General features: G+C 39.0%; 2 protein-coding genes across 4 annotated transcripts in view; one reads left to right on the top strand and one right to left on the bottom strand.

The window, feature by feature from the left end:
- nup88 (nucleoporin 88) overlaps positions 1–5,938 on the top strand; it is a 32,159-nt gene extending 26,221 nt beyond the window's left edge. For both annotated transcript variants that reach the window (XM_051659798.1, XM_051659807.1), the window contains one exon: positions 2,787–5,938. In XM_051659798.1, coding sequence (XP_051515758.1) covers positions 2,787–2,850 — 64 coding nt within the window. In that variant the 3' untranslated portion in view covers positions 2,851–5,938. The remainder of the gene's footprint in view (positions 1–2,786) is intronic.
- The window catches only part of rabep1 (rabaptin, RAB GTPase binding effector protein 1), a 53,208-nt gene continuing 41,759 nt past the window's right edge, over positions 5,908–17,356 (bottom strand). The window contains exons 14-18 of one of the 2 annotated variants that reach the window (XM_051659782.1): positions 13,765–13,954; positions 9,346–9,401; positions 7,922–8,020; positions 7,499–7,615; positions 5,908–6,195 (exon numbers count right to left, since the gene is read on the bottom strand). In XM_051659782.1, coding sequence (XP_051515742.1) covers positions 6,094–6,195; positions 7,499–7,615; positions 7,922–8,020; positions 9,346–9,401; positions 13,765–13,954 — 564 coding nt within the window. In that variant the 3' untranslated portion in view covers positions 5,908–6,093. Of the gene's footprint in view, positions 6,196–7,498; positions 7,616–7,921; positions 8,021–8,980; positions 9,231–9,345; positions 9,402–13,764; positions 13,955–17,356 lie in introns of those variants that run through there. The other variant, XR_007893564.1, reaches the window with a different exon arrangement.

Here is a 17,356-nt window from a genome sequence, read left to right on the forward strand (position 1 = left end):
GATTGTTCAACTTCTGCTGGGGAATCCCTGGCCCCTTTCATTAAGCAAGGATTTCCTGTCACAAGTGAACGCGCAAATATTTCATCCTCACCCAGAATGAATAGCTCTCTGGGTTTGACAATTTGAATGCAGTCAGACTTCCGATGGAGGTATTTGCTACCATTCAGAGCAAGGGCGCTGTCCAGTTGCTCCTTAAATGATCATAAGTGGCGTGTATTTGAGAATTGAGGTGCACGTAAGGTATCTGTTCCTTTTCAGTGCTCGGTGGGTGACGTATTTTGCTTTTTGCAGAGTTTTTTGGGCAGGAATAAAGCCTTCTCCACTTTTAAAGTGTATTTGGCTGCTATTTCGGCTTACCATTTGGGGTTTGACACAACCTCTGTTGGCAAGCATCCTCTAATATGCAGATTCATGAAGGGTGCACAGCGTTTGCGGCTAAGTCTTTGATCCTGTCATGGGACCTGTCCATGGTGCTTAATGCACCGTTTGAGAGTGTTCTTGTTAAGCTCCTAACTTTTAAGTTTTGCTTCTCACTTTGGTGTCTGCATCGCGAGTAAGTGTTTATCATTTGTGCTTATATTTTTGCCTTTGTGGTAGTAAAGTTGCATTGTTGCCAAACCCTGCTTTTGTTCCTACAACTGTTCTGCCTTGAAGCTTTGTGCTTTCCATCACCCTCCTGTTTCATCAGAGAATGAAAGGAGGCTGCATTGCATTTGTCCGGTTTGTGCATTTTATATGGCCAGGACAGCATTGTTTAAAAAGGTTGATCAGCTCTTTGTGTCTTGGGCTACTCCGCATAGATGGAAGCCCATCTCTACTCAAGCTTGTCTCATTGGATGGTTTAAGCGATTGAGTCGGCTTGTGACACTAAAAGGTTGGAACCCCCTACGGGAAAAAGAGCTCATTCCATTTGGGGTTTGGCCACGTTGTGGGCTATATTTCGGAGCCTGTATGTAAAATATATTTGTTCTGTGGCCAGCTGGGCTTCCCCACACACATTTATCAGGTTTTACGGCCTGGATGTTACTGCACTGTCAATGGCAAATACCGTTCTTATGGTTGGCTTCTTTAGAGAAATTAGCAGTTATCTTTCATTTCACTATCACCGTTTGGAGGGGCTGCTTCGGAAAGCATGCAATACAGGAGCTGGCCACATCTTTCCCATAGTGCGATACCGAATTGATGTTTGATAGAGAATGTTAGGTTACTTGCTTGCATAGGCACAGGGAAGAGTGTGCTTTGAATGTCATTTCAGAGCATTACAGTAGTTATTATGGGAGGAGGCGGTCTCATTTAACAAGTTGTTAATGGTCTCCTCTTCAGACAGATATGTGATTGGTGCTTCTATAGTCTGTCAATGCCTGAGGCATTTCCTATGGTGGGATACCTCTCTCTGTTATCAGAGAATGTAAATGCACTATAAACTAGCAATTGCATTTATATTAATAAACATAACCAAAATTAATGCTTTAAAATAATTATTGTTCAGAGTTAGTTTATGATACTTCAATGAATTAAATAATGTCAACCAATAGAACCTTATTGTAAAGTTTTACTGTAATATTTATTGCACTGAAGTGAATTTTTCATTTAAAAAAAATCATTGGGTCTGGATGTTTTTTTTTTTCTTTCCCTCACCCAAAAATGAAAATCCTCTCATGATTTACTTCCCTTTAAGCCATCCCAGATGTGCATGACTTTACTTCTTCAGCAGAAGCGAAGTGAAGATTTTTATTTCAGATCAGTTTGTCCATTCAATGCAAGTAAACAGGTGCCATCAGGCTGCTGGCTGTTTGACGGTCCAAAAGGCATATTTAGGCAGCATAAAAGTAATCGACACAACTCCAGTCGATCAATTAATGTCTTCAGAAGCAAATCAATAGGTTTGTGTAAAAATAAATAATTAAAACTTTATTAACTTTAAAAATCGCTTTCTGCCAGCAGTCAACACATCGCAATGGCGCTTACGTCACTGAGTCGGAAGCGCCCCCTTTGTATACAACAGAGGAACGAACATCATGCGAGAGTTAGGTCACTTCAAACATAAATCGAGCGCTGGATGGAAGCATCCTTTTAAGGTTTAAAAACATTTTAATTATCGATTTGTTTCTACACCAACCTATCAGTAAGCTTCAGAAGACATTAATTGATCGACTGGAGTTGTGTCGATTACTTTTATGCTGCCTAAATATGCCTTTTGGACCGGCAAATAGCCAGCAGTCTGATGGCACCTGTTTACTTGCATCGTTTGGACAAAAAGAGCTGAAATGTGCTTATAAAAATCTTCACTTTGGTTCTGCTGAAGAAGGAAAGTCATACACATCTGGGATGGCTTAAAGGGAAGTAAATCATGAGAGAATTTTCATTTTTGGGTGAACTAACCCTTTAATTGACATGAAAATGTCACAATGCAGAAAACTTAATGGTCGTAAAAATGGGTTTCATTGTTATTTAATAAAATATAGATTTAGAAAAAAATGTATTTTTGTTTTTGTTAAAAAGATGGCCTGGAAATTTCTTGGTGAGATTCACCCAATCATAAGAAGTGAAAGCTGAATCTAAAATATAAATTCAGGACAAAAGGACAACTTGGAAACACCCAGGCTTGTCTCTAGTTATCAATAAAGTAGGCTATTTGTAGCAGTTTCTCAATAACTTTAATGTATGTGTACACATATCAGCAATTTAAAAAAATCTTGCAGACGGAATGCAAGTACATGTCCTGTGTGCACTCTTTAAGCCACCGATATTTGACTGTGTTCAACTTGTTTGCTTTTGTCCTGCAGGGGGGAACATATCGCTGGCATGATGAAACAGATCAAGGAATTTAAAAACCATTTCAGTTTCTGAGCACCGTCAATCAACTGCTCTCAAAAGGCCAAACCAATTATATTCTAATTAAACAGCACTCAAGGAAGCTACAGAAAAGCACATCTCCAAAACCATAACTCCACAGTCACTGAACCTCGGAGTTGTGTGCTTAAAATACAGTCCTTTAAAGGACAGTGTTTGACCCAAACCTCTCCAATTCTAAAGGTCTTTTAAAAAAGAATTAGCTGGCATTTTTGTTTAAACTATTTTGTCTGTTTTTTGTAAGATGTAGTACATGTAATCATCACTGTGACAAAGTGTTTTGTACATTAAATGACTTTCCTGTGTGTGTGGTGTGCTGCTATGGGAATTTATCAGCTCTGAGACGGAAGTGTTGGGCGTTAGTGTTACGCATTTCCTGAACAGGTCATGGTGTATATTAAGACGTTACTCTCTCTTCCTCTGCATGTCCATAATTTGAAGATACAACAGAGATATTCATGTCAACCACAAGTTGTTGCCTGTTTTAACAAACTGATGTGTTGTAATCAACAGCATGTCACAGATACTGTCAATAGAACTTAACTTGTAATGAACCTGGAACAGTCATTTGGAGGAATTTATATTGGCTCCTGAATGGAAATCCATACAAAAAGAACTTCAGTTTCAATTTATTTTATTATATAGATATATACAAGAATATGTACACAGTACAGTATATAAATCTGTAAGGGCTTCTGCATTTGCACCACAGCATGCGAACAGAAACATAACTGTTGTTATTGTGAAAGTATCTGAACAATCACTCTTCACAGACTCAATAGAAATGACTGTCATGAATTATAAAGACTGGAGAAGTTTTCTTATAACATAATTTTCATTAAAATGGTAGTCTGTTACCAAAATATTAGTTATTAGAGTTGCATCAGTGTGTGCTAGTCTTGAAAAACGTAGTTCCTAAAATATTCCGACAACTTGAAAACTGCTGTTGTCTACTCTGGCTTGAAAAGCTTTTGTTGCTATAGTGAAACACAAAGCCTTTGAAGAAGCTTATCTGTGTTTGCGACGTGAAGACAGCACAGGACATATGAGTGTTATGAAGTGCAACGTACAGGTAATAAAATGAACATCACAACACATTCACACAGAACAGCTGCTTCTTTATCAACAGTTCACATACAGGTCACGAGCAGCAGTTTGTCAAATGAAATCGAAAGGTCATACAATGACAGCATTTGTGAAGTTATTTTTGGTTCATTTGTCTCACTTTGAGAACAATTCTTTCTATTAATTAATTCAAATAGAACCTTTTGATTATGAACAAATGTCAAGATAAGTAAACTTGGCAAACAATGCAGCTATGCTTCTGGAAATATCCATATTTGGATGACATTGTCCCCATGCAGGTGCTGGGCTTTGACTAACCATTACATCAGAGTTTAGCCAATTTTCAGTTGTCAAGCACATGGCCGTTTGTCTTCCAAAAGCAAAGCAAAAAAAAAAAAATATTTTTCATTACTGATTCTGCAGTCTGATCTAAAGTACCACACAAATTCATTTAAAAAGACCAAAATGCCAAAATCACATGCCATTTTGATTAGGCTTGTCTGTAAGAAATTAAAAAATATGTGCTAAAACTACAATTTTCAGAATTCCTGTAGTTGATCTACATCTCTTGGCGTACATTGTTTGAAAAAGCAGCCAGAAAATTTCACGCGCAACATTTTCCATGCTTCCATCTTTCCAATATGATTTAAACTGTCCAAATATGCTGCTCCCAGTATGTAAGCTTTGGTTTTCTGGATCCCATACCAGAGTTTTAATTCCATTAACGCTGGACGTGGGCCATACAGACAGACAGTTTAAGATACCACTAAATGTGGTACACAAAGATGCACAGCTTAGGATGCCCCTTAGTCATGAAGAGCATCATAATGTCTGTAATTCATAAGCATGGTGTGCTTATACAGTTAGCAGTCTTTCTTTATGCAGATAGCAGACCGATGGGGTGAAATACCTTCTAAAACAGTGTTGGTGTAAGTGGTGTTGCCATATACCAAACACAAATCATTTACACATCTCAAAATCAGACCAGGTACTTAATAGAAAAAAAGCTGTAAATGTCAGCGGACCAATTAACTGAAACAGAATGGTGTTTGTGAATATCCTTCATAAATTGAAAGCAAATAAATATCACAATAACATCGTCTGTTGCAACCAAAGTAGTAGTAGTAACTTCGGGCAACATGTTAAGAAGCTCCTAAATTCATTAGGAAGCAAGAAAGGTAAAATAATCAAGAAACAGTGTGCATCCTAAGGAGATTTGAGGGTCTCAGAAGTCGAATGGAGAGAAAAAACAGCAATATGAAACAGCCAGTAATTATTTCCCAGCAGGGCTGTCGACAGAGAGGAACAACTGGTAACATTGTACCGAGGGAAGGGGGGCCTACCAAAATAGTTTTGTCTTGGGCCCTGTGAATTTAAGTGACAGCCCTGAATCCCAGAGAAATGACTGGCGCATGAGAAACACAGCATTGCCTTGTGAAAGTGTCGTGGGTGGGGCAAGATGGGGAATCACGGTCTTGTGTATTAACTTAACTAATGCAATATACACATAGTATAATCTGTTTACAGGTATGTACAAAACACTTCAGGTGTGTTGATTACCTTCATAAATCACTGCTTTTGGCTCAGCAGATGGAGAGATTATAAAAGAAGATAGGTTGTTGATTTGAGGAATATCAGTAGAGGACAGAGTGGAAATGCAAAAGATGGAGAAGGTGGAAGATACGAGAACTTTGGTAGGGTCAAGGAATGGTTGACTATCATAGACCCATTTTCTCTCATTTCCTGAACTGAAGAAGCTGACTCACTGAAAGGCTGTCAGCTTCTTCAGGATGCACAGCGGAGAACTGCATTTCAAGACACAATCTGGTTAAAACCCATCTCCACTTGAGCAGAGACATCGGTCTTTTTTGATCTCCTTGAAAACGTATTTACAAGCATTTCAGTAGCAGTAGTAGATTTCAGTAGTGTTCTCCAAGACTTGCAGTTTGTCTCAGGTCCTCCTCACTCAACTGGTTTCTTCTTTAGATTAAAAAAAAAAAAAAAAAAAAAAAAAAAAAAACAGCCCACCCAAGACTCCCCAGGGCCTGTTCTGATTGGCTAGAGAAGGCCTTGTGGGGGCGGGCACAGTGATAAAGTTGGGCTGAAGGGCTGGGGTATAGGTGGAGTGTGGATGTAGATGTGTTTATATGTAGAAGTGGAAACAAGTAAGTGATATCATGTCTCGGGAAGCTGGCTGATGTCTGTGAAGTTGGTGTCGTTAAGGATGACCCGGATTCGCTCTAATGAGTTCGCCTGACGGATCCGCTCCAACTGCACCTGCAGGAGAACAAGAATAATGTATCTTCAGCTATACCCTTAGGTGCCATCCACACCAAATACATTTTTGTGTCCGTCTGTGATCTGTGTAAACATGCGCCTGACCGTTGTACCCCGTCAATTACTTGTGTTGTTTTGTTGCAAATAGTTATTTCATGTGGTCTCAACATCTGGACACCCAATATGCATTTCTTTGTAGAATTAAGTTTAATGACTGGCCTAGAATCAGTTATGATCTTTACTTGAACTGTGCTATTGTCTGATCTAAAATCGAATCAATAGATTTCAAATTATTAACAACAGTAGAAACAACAATATTTAAATGGCAAATATGAGTCAAGTCTACCTGCATCTAGTTACCTTAAATTAAATCGATAAGTTCTTTATGAACACCAAGTTAATTGAACTTACAGAAGCTTTGAAGACGCCATTACTCAATTCAATTGAGGGAACGAGTTTACTCAATCAAATGAGTAGTCAACTTATTAGGGTTTTCAGTGTATGTGTTGTGCTGTCAAGATTTTTTTTAGCGCAAGTATGCTAAACAGCCCCTTACAATGAGTCTATACTGCAAGCGAGCTACTTAATGCAACAAAGTACAATGCTCCCGACACAGCACGAATGTCAGTGTCTTGTTTAGTTGCATCCAATAGATAATTTTCAATGTAGGGATCTCAAGACGTGCTTTTCTAAGTTTCAAAATAAGTTTAACTTGAAACAGTGACCTAAAAACACGGCACGTTTTACGGCACGATGCAACCAAACTGAGACTCCAAAAGCATCCGTTTGATGCATGTGTACATTGACGCATTCTTAGAAAAGCCTTAAATGTTATTCTCTGGTGAATAATGCACAATAAGACGTGAAAATAGGATCAATTTTGGAGTTCTTAAGTTACTGTGGCAGTAGCAAATCTTACTACTTAGTACTGTGAAATAATCTTAGGTCTGATTCTCTACACACTTTCCACTACTTTGTGAGTTTTCTATGCAATTGCTCACAGAGAAGTTTGCGCTATTATATAATTTTTTTCCCCCCACATCTGTCTTTTATTATGGTATAATAGATAACCCAACCTCTAAACAGCACGCAATGAAAAAACCGTCTGTGATTGATCGCTTTACATGTCAGTGTGATGGCTCCTCCTGTCTGGGTGGGCAGTTTTTGGCCAGTTTAAGCTGCAATACCATCCAGACCTTTGCCGTTTTAGCCAAAGGTATGGCTATGTGAGACTATGAAAAAGTAAGCAATGTTAATGTCTTGTTTTGTCACTCCGCCCACTTGCAGTGTGAAATGTGTTTACCTGAAGAGTCTGGGACAGCTTGACGAAGTCTCTCTGGACCTGCTCACTGACATCCAGCTCTGTCTGCAGCCGCTGTGCCTTATCTTTTTCTTCAAACACTTGACTCTCCAAAGCACTCTACAACACATGCACACAACCTTTATCTAACTCTACTTTTTCAAATTGCTTTATAATGCATGTTTATATGAATTAATATGAACATGCAATTAAAAGTAACCGATTTCTCCACCTGAATCCAATACTGCAGCTGTTTGTAGGGACTTTCAAAAGATCTTGCTTAACTGAGCATGCACAGGAAGCATTGGATAGACTATGACCTTTGCCAAGAGTTTTTACTCAAATATCAGCATGCAGGAAGTCTTCGACAGTAAATGTTTTTTTTTTTTTTTTTTTTAAATCATGTGGTCACATGATGGTTCAGACCTTGTTGCTGAGGGCATCTTTCAGCTGTTCCTCCAGACTGTTCTTCAGGGCCTGTACACTATCCAACGTCTGGCTCTTGTCTGCCAAGCTGCTCTCCAGCTGTTCCAAAAAGCAAAGGATCAGTCAACAATCACAACAATGGCTCAGTCCATTTCAGCCCAAAGCTAATAAAACTCAAGACGTATTCAAACCAGTAACTTCTGAGTTAAAGTCAGATTTGTGAATGTTTCTGATCGATTCATTACAATGAACCAGCTCATAAAAGCCATTCTTTCACGAATCAGACCAGGTCGCATTATATCTTTATTGTTGCGTGCAACCAGAGGATATTTCACATAATGAAAAATATTTGGTTCAAGTATCTCATTTAAAAAAGGAACCAGTCCTTAAAGGAATAGTTCACCCAAAAATGATAATAATAAGTCGTAATTAAGATAGTAATTCAGACCGGAGGATTCCCCGGCTTGAATCGGGTGGTGGGGGTATGTAACGAGGAGGGTGTGGCCGGGCTGAGAGGATTCACGCCCGGCGCCGAGTTGCCCAATCAGTGGGAGAGAGATAAGAGGAGCAGCCTGGGACGCCAGAGAGAGAGATACACGCAGCAGTTTTGTGTGTGTGCTTTATGTTTCAGTTAAGTGTTTTATGCTTAGTCTTTTTGATTGTTAATCCGGTTCCTGCTTCCTCCTTTCCCGATGAACGAGAGGTGTGTCTGCCACAGAGTGGTTTAATCAATGTCTTCTGAAGCAATATAAGGTCAGTTTTTGGTGAGAGAAGACAAAAATGTAACTCCTTTTTCACTATAAATCTTGACATCTGCAGTCTCCTTGGCACAGATGGATTTGAAGCTCGATTACACTTCCTCGTGCTTGGTGGTTTTATGCGGATTACCTTTATGCTGCCTTTGTCTTTTTTTTTTTCAAATGTAAAGTTTTGGACCCCATTGACTTGCATTGTAAGGACAGACAGACATCATGTATCCTTCAAAATATGTTTGTGTTCTGCAGAAGAAAATCATAGACATAGGAGTTTGAGATGGCATAAAGGCAGGATCACATTTACCTTTGCTCTGCGTATTTCTGCAGGCGAAGGCGGTGTGGACGGATGTTGAGTGCATGTGAAACCAGCAAAAAACAAACTGCCAAGCAGCCTCTTTTTAATGCCACACTTTATCCGCCACCTGAAATTCGCTACCGGAAATTCTTTGCCACCGGAAGTCCTTTGCGCAAAATTCATGATCGTGCAGATCGCCACTGAGATGATTGTATTTCAACCACAGAATTTTGCTGTGCGAAGGTAAATGTGACCACACCTAAAGGGTGAGTAAATGATTAGAGAATGATAATTTTTGGGTGAAAGGTGCCTTTAAGAACAACCAGTTCTCGATTACCCAACCCTAGTAGAGATTTGTTGAACTTGTGCCCTACCTGTTCCTTTTCACTCTTCACTCGTTCCAGTTCCATTTTCAAGCTGGAAAAGGATGCTACAGGATAGGAGGAGGAAATAAATGTTGTATCACATGCTGTTGCAGTATTTTGGATTAGTCAGACACTTGTAATCAATGCATGGCCAGAAGAGCGTGAGAACAAGGCGAGTCAGAAATATAACTGAAAAACTGTGACTTGACACTCAATACATGACTGTTGCACATTACATGTAAAGGGTGGGTTTGAGGAAGCGTTTGGCATGAATGTGTAAGCCAATGCACTGTGGGTTGAATGACATAAGTTTCATTTCTCTATAAATCCAGACCTTGACCCAAGGTCATGTGTAGTTATATTAGTCCACAGCTAAATAAAGTAGTACATAGTGACACTGATGTGATAGAAGAGCAGGCAAACACAGTGCTGATGGGTTTAGGCGAGTTATTGGTGGTGCCACTATAGACAGACACAACCTAGACAAACACTAAAGTCAGGCAGGATTCATACCTTCCAGAATGTCTGAACACAAGTCACCAATGCAGGAGGAGTGAAAGAAAAAGAGACAGTATTGAAATGCCACACATGAGAGGAAGTAGATAAATGGGCTGTGTTATGTATTCTAAAGTTTCATAACCTTCTTTAAAGATTTTTTTTTAGAGGTCGACTGATATGTCGGTTTTGCCGATTAATTGGTACCGATAACAGATTTCTGGAATTATCAGTAAAAATCCACACCGTTAGTTTTTCCCCATTGCGTCCGGTGCTGGAGCGGCTGGGAAGGGTCCGCTGTCATTATACAGTATGAAAGCGGCCTCTAGAGGCGAAATAAAAACTATCAATTCACTGATGCCTTGTGGTGTTTGTTTTAACACGTGAGACTACACTCTGCATGGAGCGGAACACTTCAGATGCGGATTCAAAACAACGAAAAGGTATGTATAAAGTACACTACAGTACACGTTATCATATCATTATAAAGTCATTCTTTTGTTGATGAGATGCTGCATTAGTAGAGAACAGCAGTATGTTTGCCGACAAGGCTGAGAGGATGCAAACATTAAAGCTAACCTCAAGCAGTTAGAACAATGTGACAAAAATACATTTTTGTCCTACTCAATGTTTTAATGTCATGATTGCTACCATCTATTTGCATTAGTTTATATATAGCTGGTCACGTTTATGCATTCGTTAGCCAGCTAAGTTGCATATTTAAAGCTAGTGACATGAGAAAGCAAATTAATATCTTCATGCAGCCGAGAGAAACATATAAACAAATCAGAAACGCATCTGATTTCAATTCAATTTAACCTCACTGTAATACAATGACTTCAGATCGATCACATTCTTGCGCTACAAAAAGCAGGTGTCTCAGTATGCTTTTAAAGTTCTTTTTAATTAGACACATCATCTAAAAAAAAACAGCGCTCCTGCATGAGACACTGAATAAACAAAAACAAAGGGAAACAAAGTCGTTCGTCTAGCGCATGTTTACATACAAAACAAATGGATGGTTGCAAAAGCGTTCAGCGTGAAAGCCCCTTACAGTTGGTGGAGGTCTTTAACCATTGAGTTTTGCTCACTTAAGTGTTTCTCAGATTAAGCAATGGGTTTTTTAAATGCTTTGTCAGGAAAGAAGTTCAACTCGGAAATGTGTGTCTCGAGATCCTCGCGTTCGGTTCCAGTCTGTTGTGTTCCGTCTGTTTGAACAGCCCCTGGCCTGAGCTCATAGTCTGAGCCGCTTCACCACAGAGTTCAGCCGAATACCACTGCTATCTGTGAATATTGATACTCTACATACAACTGTACTGAATAAAAAACAATGTGGTGTTTCGCTGTTATTATGAAGCTTGAGTCTGGAGTAGTAGGAATCAGTGCAAGTGTAACACCATGTGAACTGTCTATTAAAGCGTTTTCCCCCCTCATTTTACTTTTGACTTACCATTTGAGAATATGGACAGACTAAAACTTTATTTATTTTATGCACATTAGTTGAAAATGAAAGGCTCTTTTTTAACAGCCAGTATAGGAATGTTCTATGCAATAATATAATGGTACTGAATGGTTTATGTATGTATTGCGCCCTCTTGTGGACTAAGGAAACAACGTTAATTTATAAACCAGCTGACTTTAAAATTTGAATATTAGGTCATATATATTAATATTTATTTAATTTAAAAAAGTGCAATACATTTTCATGGTTCAGTCAGTACTGTTTATTTTTGTAATAAAGTTCAGCACTATTTTGAGTGTTATTTTTTCATTCAGTATCAATTTTAAAAACTATCGCTTGATTAATCGGTTATCGACAGGTACTGCCCAACTTAGTTATCAGTATTGGTAAAATCCACTATCAGTCAACCTCTAATTGTTTTATCAGTTTTCATGCAAGTTAAACACAAAAAAGGTTGAAGGGGTATTCCTTTTAAAAGAAAAGCTGGAATTCATTGCATTTACCAAACCACTAAGATTCACATTTCAAAGCCTCAATGCTGAGAGCTTTTAATCATTCAAACGAGGAGTGAGCTGTATAACCACAATCTTATATCATAGTAGTAGTTTAACATCACGGTAACAGTATCATCATGATGTAGTTATTCAACCCAAAATGTTTTATATATTACATAAACATGAAGTAATGCATATATTTCTGATAATCCAGTAAATTAAGGGCCCCATGCATTTAAACATTTTGTGAATTTTGTGGCTTTAAGTTCATGTCTGTTAACTTTAAAGCAATCTATATGCTAGTGTACTCCTAAATGTTGACAAAATGTACTTTTTGCAGATATATGCTATTAAAATGGAGTATTTCTCTTCTCAGTCTGCAGAGTAGGTTTTCTGCTTGGCATCATATTATTTATTTATTTATTTATTTTAAATCGTGCTGCGGGTATACAATAAATGGTATTTACTAGCTGACACATTTCTACCGTCACATGGTACAGTTGTGCTAAAAGTTTGCATACCCTGGGCAGAAATTGTGAAATTTTGGCATTGATTTTGAAAATAAGTTTGATCATGCAAAAAAACAAAAAAAAGTATTTTAATTAAGGATAGTGATCATATGAAGCCATTTATTATCACATAGTTGTTTGGCTCCTTTTTAAATCATAATGATAACAGAAATCACCCAAATGGCCCTGATCAAAAGTTTACATACCCTTGAATGTTTGGCCTTGTTACAGGCACACAAGGTGACACACACAGGTTTAAATGGCAATTAAAGGTTAATTTCCCACACCTGTGGCTTTTTAAAATGCAATTAGTGTCTGTGTATAAATAGTCAATGAGTTTGTTAGCTCTCACTTGGATGCACTGAGCAGGCTAGATACTGAGCCATGGGGAGCAGAAAAGAACTGTCAAAAGACCTGCGTAACAAGGTCATGGAACTTTATAAAGATGGAAAAGGATATAAAAAGATTCAATATCCAAAGCCTTGAAAATGCCAGTCAGTACTGTTCAATCACTTATTAAGAAGTGGAAAATTCGGGGATCTCTTGATACCAAGCCAAGGTCAGGTAGACCAAGACAGATTTCAGCCAAAACTGCCAGGTTACAATATGCCCGACAACACCTTGATACGCCTCACAGCTTCTGGCACACTGTAATTTGGAGTGACGAGACCAAAATAGAGCTTTATGGTCACAACCATAAGCGCTATGTTTGGAGAGGGGTCAACAAGGCCTATAGTGAAAATAATACCATTCCCACTGTGAAGCATGGTGGTGGCTCACTGATGTTTTGGGGGTGTGTGAGCTCTAAAGACATGGGGAATCTTGTGCAAACTGATGGCAAGATGAATGCAGCATGTTATCAGAAAATACTGGCAGACAATTTGCATTCTTCTGCACGAAAACTGCGCATGGGACGCTCTTGGACTTTCCAGCACGACAATGACCCTAACCACAAAGCCAAGTTGACCCTCCAGTGGTTACAGCAGAAAAAGGTGAAGGTTCTGGAGTGGCCATCACAGTCTCCTGACCTTAATATCATCGAGCCACTCTGGGGAGATCTCAAATGTGTGGTTCATGCAAGACGACCAAAGACTTTGCATGACCTGGAGGCATTTTGCCAAGACGAATGGGCAGCTATACCACCTGCAAGAATTTGGGGCCTCTTAGACAACTATTACAAAACACTGCACGCTGTCATTGATTCTAAAGGGGGCAATACACAGTATTAAGAACTAAGGGTATGCAGACATTTGAACAGGGGTCATTTCATTTTTTTCTTTGTTGCCATGATTTGTTTTATGATTGTGCCATTCTGTTATAACCTACAGTTGATTATGAATCCTATAAGAAATAAATGCATTTTGCCAGCTCACTCATGTTTTCTTTCAAAATGGTACATATATTACCTATTTTCCAAGGGTATGCAAACTTTTGAGCAGAACTGTATGTCTCTTTATACTGCACTCACCAATCTCTTCTTTATAGCCCTCTATCTCCACCTGTAGTGTGTCCTCCAGGTTCTCTTTCAGACACTGTTCTGCCTGAATCTGCTCCTTCAGGAACAATATTTCTGCTTTCAACTTCTCCTCCAGATGCTCCGCCGCCGTTCTGACCGAAACAATGTCCTCCCTGTACTGCAACACCAGCTGCTGGAGTTCCTGGTTAGAAAAAAGTATTTCTCTGGGTGAAAAAAAAAAAAAAAAAAAAAAAAAAAAAGTATACAACTACAAGTTCCAGTTCCGAAATCTGACTGGCAAAGTGGCATTTTAAGAGTGCTGATATGTAGTACAACAGCCCTGGGATGCTTCACTATTTGAATCACTCCATTTGATTCAGTAATGTTCAGTAATCATTCAATAACAATTTCTGTAAATAACATCTTTATGCCAGCAGGTGGCGAGAAATGAACATTTTATGTTTTGAGTTAGTCATTGAATTATTCAAACATTGATTCGTTAACAAACTCCAAGTCATTCACCACCGAAATAAAATAAATTAATGAGAATTATTTATTTCAAAAACAGATTTATTCACAGACAAAACACCACTAGTTTTTTGGTTAATTGGATAAGTCGCATTTGAACCCATTGTAAAAAAGCCGGTACACGCACACCTTTGACTGCACAACACATTCTATGTTAATGTGCCAATCAAAACCATAAAAATCAAATGACTTCTCCAGTCATTGTGATTATTGGATGAGGTATTTTTTTAATAAATTATTGTCACTCAAAGAGCAACAGCTAGCCGATTAGATATATTAGAGCTGAACTCTAATGGAGTTGAATAAACTTGGCGGAATTTAACAGATTATTTTTAATAATAATTTTAAATTGAATGAACATTGGTATCTTTTATAATATTGCAGTTGCCACTATTTTATAAAACCAAAAAACCAGAGTCACGTGACCCCGTGCGAGGTTTGGACGTGTGAACGGCGAGCACTGCGCACTTTGCTAGTTTTAACACAACATTAATGTCATAAACTGGTGAGATTTGATACACTTTGTTCCATAACTGTTCTTGGAAGACAATATGTCAAAGAATTCAAAAGATATTAAAAGACACTTACGTGCTCAGGCTGACACCCCCAAGCAGCAGGCCCAAGCCCGGGAGTCGATTTGGTCGGAGAAATTAGGGAATTTTGGCGAGAAATGTTGAACATGTCGGCAATGCTGACGAAGGTTGTTGCGGACTTGGACGATCTTGCTGTAATACGTTGATCGATCACCGCCATGGAGACAAAATTCACTGAGGTGGTTACAAGAGTGGGGGATGTCGAGAAACGAATCGATTATCTGGAGTCATCGGAGAGGGAATTATCTGCTAATCTGCTAGCAACCAAGGTGGATTTGGAACGTGTCTGGGAGAAGTTGGAGGACTTGGAGAACAGTAGCCGGCAGAATAACGTCCATATTGTTGGAATTCCTGAGGCCGAAGAGGGTCAGGATATGGTGAAATACCTGGACGGGCTCTTTCCGAGTCTACTCGACATAACAGGCCATAAGCTGGAAATCAAGCGAGCTCACAGGGTTCCGGCTCAGCGATCCGCTGACGGAGACAGGCCCCGATCAATTCTGGCCAAATTTCTGAGATCATCTGATAAAGATCTCATGTTATGAGGCAAGGAGTAAAGAAAGGCTTTCTTGGAAGAACCACAGCATTTTCTTGTTCCCAGACTTTGCGAATGCGACGAGAAAAACGTGATCGATTCAAGGAATGCAAGAAACTCTTACATCAACGGAAGGTCGTTTTTGCACTGATGTCCAAATTAAGAAGAGATGCTAAGGATGGCTGTAAAACATTTACATGTCCCCAGCAAGTGATGTCCTTCATAAAGTCAATGGATGGAGTAAGTTATTTTGTGGTACTCGCGTTGCAACCGATTGGACTGACTCACTGAACATCCACTTGACTGTCCGAGGAAACCAAGTGCCTTTTTTGTTTCTTTTTGTGCTGCTTCGGGACAGTTGTGTTGATGAGTCTGCATGTTCTTTGTGCTTATGCCTCCTACTGGCTGGAGTTTGTTTTGTGGAGGAACACACCTTCGAGACAGTTATGTGGATGAATCTACACATTGTGTTTATTCCGCCTATTGGCTGGAGTTTGTTTTATAGATTATCTTTTGTTGTGTTATTCTGACTCACAAACTTTGTATAGAAACACTGGACTTGAGCAATCTGATAGCAAAGTTGTCACGGGGGCTCTCGTAGGCGTACATGGACTGTTTGAGTTTAGATGGATGGACGGCAGTTGGCGCTGTCGTGCGCGGGGTTAATGCGCACGTTTTTCTTTGTTCTGTTTGTTTAGTTCGGGGGGAAGTTTGGGGTTTGATTGTTGCACTAATGTTGGAATGTGGTCTTTATAATTTTGCTTTTGACACACAATCTTTTTTTTCTAATATGCCAAAATGTCAAAGTGGATTGTCTCTCTCCACGTGGAATGTGAATGGGTTGGGGCACCCCATAAAAAGAAGGAAGGTTATTTCTCATCTTAAGCATAAGAAATATGATTCAAACAATATAATCCCCGCAGGAAGCTGAAAAATTTGGGATGACATGTTTTCTTTAGGCTGGCTCAAGTAAGAGCAGGGCTTTTTTATAGATCTTGAAGGGATGTTGCAAGCCGCTGGCATCCCTCATGATATAATACTGGGAGGAGACTTTAATCTTTTGATGGACTCAGTTCTTGATCATAGTGAAGCAAAAGTGTGTAAGCCCCCTAGAGCAACATTGACGCTTCACAGGATGTGTAAAAATCTTGGTCTTACAGATATTTTGAGACTTTTGAACCCCTCTGATAGGGACTATAAATTGTTTTTCCATCAGTCCATAAGATTTATTCTAGAACAGATTTTATATATATATATATATATATATATATATATATATATATATCTATCTATCTATGTCCCTCATTTCATCTGTTGTTGATTGCTCAATTGGAAACATTTTAGTCTCAGATCACGCCCTGGTGAGTTTTCTCCACATATGGATAAAAGGAAATCATATAGTTGCCGCTTTAATGTATCCCTTTTGCAAAATCTTGAATTCCAACAAATGTTAAAGACTGAAATCAGTGTTTATATAGAGACCAACTGGCCAGCTGGTTTTGCCGCTGAGTTTTTTTTTTTTTAGATCTTATGCTACAGAATTGGCTCCACTTTTGCTAGAAGTTTATATGGAATCATTAAAGAACGGAAAGCTTCCTCCAACCATGACACAAGCCCGGATCAGTCTGATTCTTAAAAAGGACAAAGATCCAAGCGAGAGAGTAAGAGTTACTGTCCAATTTCCAAAATTCCGGCTAACTGATTAAGTTATGACATCTCTTATAAATATAGATCAGGTGGGGTTTATTCGGGGCCGCAGCTCTTCTGATAACATTAGGCGTTTCATCAATATCATGTGGTCAGTGGCGAATGATCAGTCTCCGGTCGCTGCCATCTCACTTGACGCCAAAAAGGCGTTTGATATGGTAGAATGGGATAATGTTTAAGATTTTGGAAATGTACAGGTTCGGGAGTACATTTATTGGTTGGATTAAGTTACTTTGTAGTG

Source organism: Myxocyprinus asiaticus, chromosome 3 (genome assembly GCF_019703515.2).
Source record: "Myxocyprinus asiaticus isolate MX2 ecotype Aquarium Trade chromosome 3, UBuf_Myxa_2, whole genome shotgun sequence".
Classification (NCBI taxonomy): Eukaryota; Metazoa; Chordata; class Actinopteri; order Cypriniformes; family Catostomidae; genus Myxocyprinus; species Myxocyprinus asiaticus.